The sequence below is a fragment of the Pleuronectes platessa genome, chromosome 10 (genome assembly GCF_947347685.1).
Source record: "Pleuronectes platessa chromosome 10, fPlePla1.1, whole genome shotgun sequence".
NCBI classification, from domain to species: domain Eukaryota; kingdom Metazoa; phylum Chordata; class Actinopteri; order Pleuronectiformes; family Pleuronectidae; genus Pleuronectes; species Pleuronectes platessa.
This window is the reverse complement of record NC_070635.1, coordinates 4,557,146-4,563,145: the sequence shown is the minus strand read 5'-3', so window position 1 is coordinate 4,563,145 and position 6,000 is coordinate 4,557,146. Positions and strand designations below refer to the sequence as shown.

The window sequence follows — 6,000 nt, the reverse complement described above, 5'->3', positions numbered from 1 at the left end:
GAGAGGGAGAGAGAAAGGTAAAATACAACAATTAACTAATGCTTGACTTATATAATGTTCTGAAATGTAAAGGTTTATGTAACCATCTTTGCCTCATTCCTGGCTTTGCTGGTGAAGGGAAGGTGTGAGATGTAAATCGATTCAGAGCTGCTGCTTGTTCTTGTAAAAGAGCGACTCAAGGAAAATCTGAACGTGCAGCATCCTTTATTAAGACGATGATTTCGATGGTAGACTGTCCTCTGGTTCCGTTACTGTATTTTCTGTGTCAGGTTCGTTGGAGGAAGAAGAAGAAGAAGAGATGTTTGTTCTCATCTGGGCGACTCTGCTTTTCTCTGTGAGACTCAGTGATGCTGAGACAGGTATTCACTTTTTATTTTACTTATATGCCAACTTTATAGTTATGAAGAAAATAGGTGGAAATAGTTTGCCATTAAAACAATTTGCTACTGACAAGGTTTTAATTTGGGATTAGGATTTCAACTATACATTTGTTTTCCAAAGTATTATACGTTGATTATTGGAATTCTTCTGTGTCGTGTTTGCTGACCTCATTTCATATATATATATATATATATATATATATAAAACTGTGTAAAACTGACAGATTCACATGTTCTATTTTTTTTAAGTAGCCTTTCTTCTTTTTTTTGGTATATTTTAAAAGTTTAAATAATCTCTCTCCCTGTTTTTCTCTTAATGTTTGCATTAACAGGTTCTTCAGTGTGGGGGAAACAAAGTTGTCCGTTGACAGATTACTGTATCACTCTAGTTGAAGGAGAAATAACAGCGGAGGCCGGACTCTGTGTCGTGATACCATGCTCCTTCACTGTTCCTGAGGATATCAAAGTCTTACATATAGTTTGGTTGAAATGTGAATCGACCAAACAGAGATGTGGTTATGGAGAAATGATTTTCAACAGTAACACCTCCAGCGATCAGGTTCAGTCGGAGTTTAAAGGACGAGTGTCACTGCTGGAGTCTGATGTGAGCCAGAAAAACTGCAGCATCATCGTCAATGACCTGAAGGAGTCGGACTCTGGAACATATCAACTCAGAGTTGAAGCTTCACCGAGGAGAGGTTCATATAAATTCTCCCAAAGAGCAACTGTCTCTGTTCAAGGTATGAACCATCCTGCTGTATGACATGTTTGGTGTTTTGGGGCCATAGGCTGCAAATAAACATGAACAACACTTCCCCATTTCCTTCCGTTGTGCAAAATACGTGTGATGCCACGTTACACTTTTGGTGTCAAAGTTTGCACAGTAGAGATTTTGGGATGTAGAGTGGTGTCAAAGTCCAGTCAGTATATGGCCTCAACCGATTGTAAGACCAGTTAAGATGTTTCATCCCGTTACAGAGGCTAACACCAAAAAACGTATTAGAAACAAACTTTCTGAAGAATTTGCAATTTAACAAACATCAGTGTGATATGATCTCCTGGAAGTGACGGAAACAGTTCTTGTGAAAAGTTCATTTGAGGTGAAGTTTGAGTTTTTGATCCATGTCCCATTTACTAACATGGAGGTGGCAACCACCAGAGGGTGATCAAGGGAATTTGGCTTCACTTTAGTGGAGCTGTCATGTCGTCCATCTTTATTCACAGTCTATGGGTGGGACATGAAGTAATTTTGGCTGTTGTTTAGCTGATGCAGATTCCTATCGTTGCCCCATTTAAAAAAATGTGAATGAAGTGAATGATGACATTCTGATCTGACTCCATTCATGAACTGGTCTCCCATCAGGTCTGAGTCAGAGGCCCACAGTGATGATTCCACCTCTGACTGAAGGACAGCTGACCACACTGACCTGCACTGCTCCTGGTCTCTGCTCTGGATCTGAACCTACATTCACCTGGAGGTGGGGAGGAAGAGGAGAGAGCGACGCTGACCTCACAGGAAACATCACGGCCTTCAAAACTGAGAATGTGGCTGCGTTCGCTAAGAGACGCAGCTCGACTCTGTCCTTCTCCCCTTCAGCTGAACATCACGGAACCAACATCACCTGCACGGTCCTCTTCCAAGGACACGTGAGCACAGAGGAGACGGCGACTCTGAGTGTGAGCTGTGAGTAGAACTACTTCATTTCTGAGGGGGGGTATTTTTACAACAAGAAACTTTGTTCTTAACCACATTATATGACTGTGCAACGTGTGTTTATCTATCGTAGATGTGAAGGAAGTCAGATTAACCCAAAATGTGTTAGTGAGGGCGAGACTCTGACTCTGAAGTGCACTGTTGAAGGTTTCCTTCCATCGCGGATCACATGGACTAATGCACTTGTGATGGTGAATGGATAAACAAGGAGGATATATTCTACATTACTGTGTATAAAGTAAATACTGATCAGACGTGCTGGTTCCAAAAAGAAGAAAACATTACTCCACAATATGATGTCATTCAAAATAAGGTTTAGCAAACCTGATCAGAAATAAGTAAAAAAATGGAACACTTACCTAAAATCAGTGGCTGTTAGGGTTAACCCTTTGCTAGGAAGAGAAATTGCTGAGAGAAAAATTGAAAGTTTCATCAGGAGAATCTAAAGCCAGTTCCTTTTTATCTTTTATTGTTTCAATGCCCATTAACTGGTGTGAAAATACGTTTCAAAACACACACACATCACGGAGTCGGCAGAGAAGCAGGAGCTTGACGGGAGGAGCTCCGTGATGCTGAGCTGCTTCAGTCACAGCTTTCCCCCAGTCCAACACTACTCATGGTACAGGAAGAGTCAGGGAGAGGAACAGGATGAACTTGTGTCCAAGCATCAAAACCACACAGTGTACTCAAACCAGTCAGGAGTCTACTACTGCATCGCACAAAATGAAGTAGATCAAAGTTTGTCTGATCCCGTCCATCTGTTTGAACGTGAGTGAATTTCAAGATCTTATAACTGTGTGTTTTATTGTTCAGGAGACATGTGGTGGTTTATATCAGATCATGTTTTCTGGTTGTCCATCTGTACGTCCCATTTCCTACATCCTTCGCACAAAAACAAAATAAGAATCAAGGAGTAAATGATTTGATTTCGGTAGCCAAAGGTGAAGCTCGATATGATGCTCTCTCTCTTTTAGCCACAGGAAACTCTCTGCACATCCTGAAGTTCATCGTTCCTGCTCTATTTGTCCTGATGATTATCATTTTAATCGTCATAGTTTTAAGGTGAATGAATAAGAAGTGAATTTGATTAAATAAATACATTTCAGAGATGGTCCGGCATGTGTAACCACATCATGTCCCTCTATGTTTTCAGACTCAGGAGGAAAAAATCTATTCAACAAGGAACAACAAACACCAAATCCCCTTCTGGTTTTTCGGAGCAGTTGAGTCGTCCAGACGCCCCTGAACACCAGCCTCTTCCAGACAGCACGTACGACCACACCCACTCAACACACTGTCCCCACCCAGGACAAGGATCATCATGTTGGACAGAGTCAGACATGGACTGCTGCTCATGCTATAGTCAAAGCATCCATTTATGTTCTATATCCTCCGACATGAATAGCACAATGAAAGTCTGCCCTGTTATTTATAATAGTCATTCACTCTGTATGCATATGTTTATTCTTACATATCTTATATTCCACAGGCCTCCGACCGACATCAACCTTGTTTACAGCATTTTGAATCTGCCCCACGTGAGTCCCGGGTTGAGACAACACTTTAAACTAGAAAACAATAAGTTAAAACAGTCTTTAAACAGAGACTTTAGTAAAACTCAAGAAGATTTATATTAAAAAGACTTTAATTCAAAGTGTCTAGTCATGGTGGCCTGTTGTCAGAACCGTGTCGTAGCACAATAGATTTTTTAATTATTTAACAACCAGTTGTTGAAACTTCAACATTTATATCTAATTGGCTTTATGTATATTTAAATCGTAGGAAACAGTGATTAAGGAGAGTACAAGTTTAACATTCAGGATATTTAAGCCTCTGCCTCATCACTTCTGACCTGTTACAGCTGTAAAACTACTGATTCTTCCAAATACTCTAAAGCAAATCTAAATATATCTACTTAACAAATCTAGAAAAATCTGTGTAAAAAACAACAAAAATGGTTGATTTTCAGTGCTTACGAATTGAAAACAAAATTAAAATGCAGTTTGTAGTTGTACTGCATCTCAGAACCATATGTACATCAATATATAACCTTCATGACTTAAATGTACAGACATGTAGCTGACATGTTGAGAGAACGTTAAAGTAAAGGTGATCAATAACAATCATGGTTTGTGCCAACTGTAGGGGCGTGCTTAGGCCCGATTTAAGCTTGTCTATTCATTCTGTTGGGAGAACTCTGCTAAGAAATTGTTTCTCAACCAGCGAACGTGGTAAAGTTGACTGTTATTGCAATTAATTGTTTGGGCTATTATGCCAATTCATTTTTCTCATTACAAAGTATTTGTTTTTCACTCTTTTGTTTTATTTAATATTGTCATTATTAATGCTGCCCTTTTGGGCCTTCTTTTTGGAAAAAAAAAAGTCTCATCACACAAACTACATCTCCAACACCTCCTGAGAGTTTTTCTACCAAGGTCAACCGCTCTTGTACATCTCTCTTTAACACGCATGCACAGGGGAAAATTACCTGCAGTTTCTAACCCCAAGCCGTTTTCAAGGTTCCCCTCATCACCTTTATATTATTTTAGATATATTTCTCTTATTTTAGATATTTTTCATGATATTCAAGAGTAATCTGGAAATGTGTTGAAATATCAAAGTTAATTTCGCAGACCCTATGCAATGCCGTCACGGACCACCAGGGGGCCGCGGACCCCTGGTTGAAAACCCCTGCTCTAAAGTCATAATTTCAATAATATGTTATCAAATATGTTTTAGTGGTGATATTATAAAGCATCCAAAGTCCCAGAATCTGTTATTTGTTTTATTTTGAGAACACACGATGCAAGGATCTGAAACAAGACAACAACATGTGCACATCATTTTTAAAAATTATCAATAAAACAATCTATCAGGATATCTTCAACCCCTCAAATTGACCATGTAGAGCTGCTGCCTTCCATCTTCTATCATCAGTATTAATCTGGCTCTACAGGCAGATGTGTCTTTTACTGTTCAAGCTGTTGCTTTTCCCTCCTTGTTCTTCCATATCCTGCCCTCACTGTTTGCCCTGTCAGTAGCTCTCTATCAGTGCACTTATATCTCAGTATACTGGGGCCATTAGTTAAAAGACAACCTGTACAGCATCCATTTTAGAGCCTGAATGAAGAGATTCAGTTGCTGCTTGATAATCAATGATGTTTTCTGTCTGCATCTGCTCAGGCTGCCTCTGCACGAAACCACACAAGACGGCAAGCTGGAAACACCGAGGAGGATTCTGTCAACTACGCTCCTCTGAACTTTAAGAATAATCTGAAGTGAGAATTTAATCTTTGTGTTACAATACCAGAACAACAAAGTCGTTATTAATCAGCACATGTCATGTTGATATTTGTTTTTCAAGGAAGAAGCAAAGAAAGGTGGAAGAAGACTCTGTGTATGCGAAGGTGTCCAAGCCAACACGAGTTAAAAAGGTCAGGAACCGTGACCTCTCATTTCTTTATATCAGTCCGTATATTTTGCTATTAGGTGAATTTAATCCAGAAATGTTCACACAAATAAACTTTAAACTACCTCTAATCTCATCCTAGAAGGAACCAGAGAGCCTGCAGGACTATGAAAACATTAGTGATGCAGCTGCACGTGCACCAACATCTTCAAATCTACTTGACAACCACACCAGTGAAGGTGAAGTGGAACTGAACTTTCCACAGGTGAGATTCACAGTGACGCCCCGACGTCAGACGACCAACAGAGACTCCAGCAGCTCACACCAAGATGAGAGTCTTTACTCTAACGTCAGGATTTGACCCGAGATGTTCTCGTCCTGCTTTTTACAGCTACCTCGGGCCTGAGGAAGTTTATATTCACAATAAGTCATCACAGAGAGTCTGAAGAGTTCATGTGTTAAACCGTGTTGACATTTGGAGTATTTTAAAACAAGTT

General features: G+C 39.9%; 1 protein-coding gene across 1 annotated transcript; it reads left to right on the top strand.

The window, feature by feature from the left end:
- The first annotated feature begins 262 nt into the window (after positions 1–262).
- On the top strand, positions 263–2,072 carry LOC128449192 (sialic acid-binding Ig-like lectin 14). The gene is made up of 3 exons (XM_053432245.1): positions 263–359; positions 713–1,120; positions 1,744–2,072. The coding sequence occupies exons 1-3, from the start codon at positions 299–301 to the stop codon at positions 2,070–2,072; spliced, it is 798 nt and encodes a 265-aa protein (XP_053288220.1). The 5' UTR covers positions 263–298.
- Positions 2,073–6,000: the final 3,928 nt, after the last annotated feature.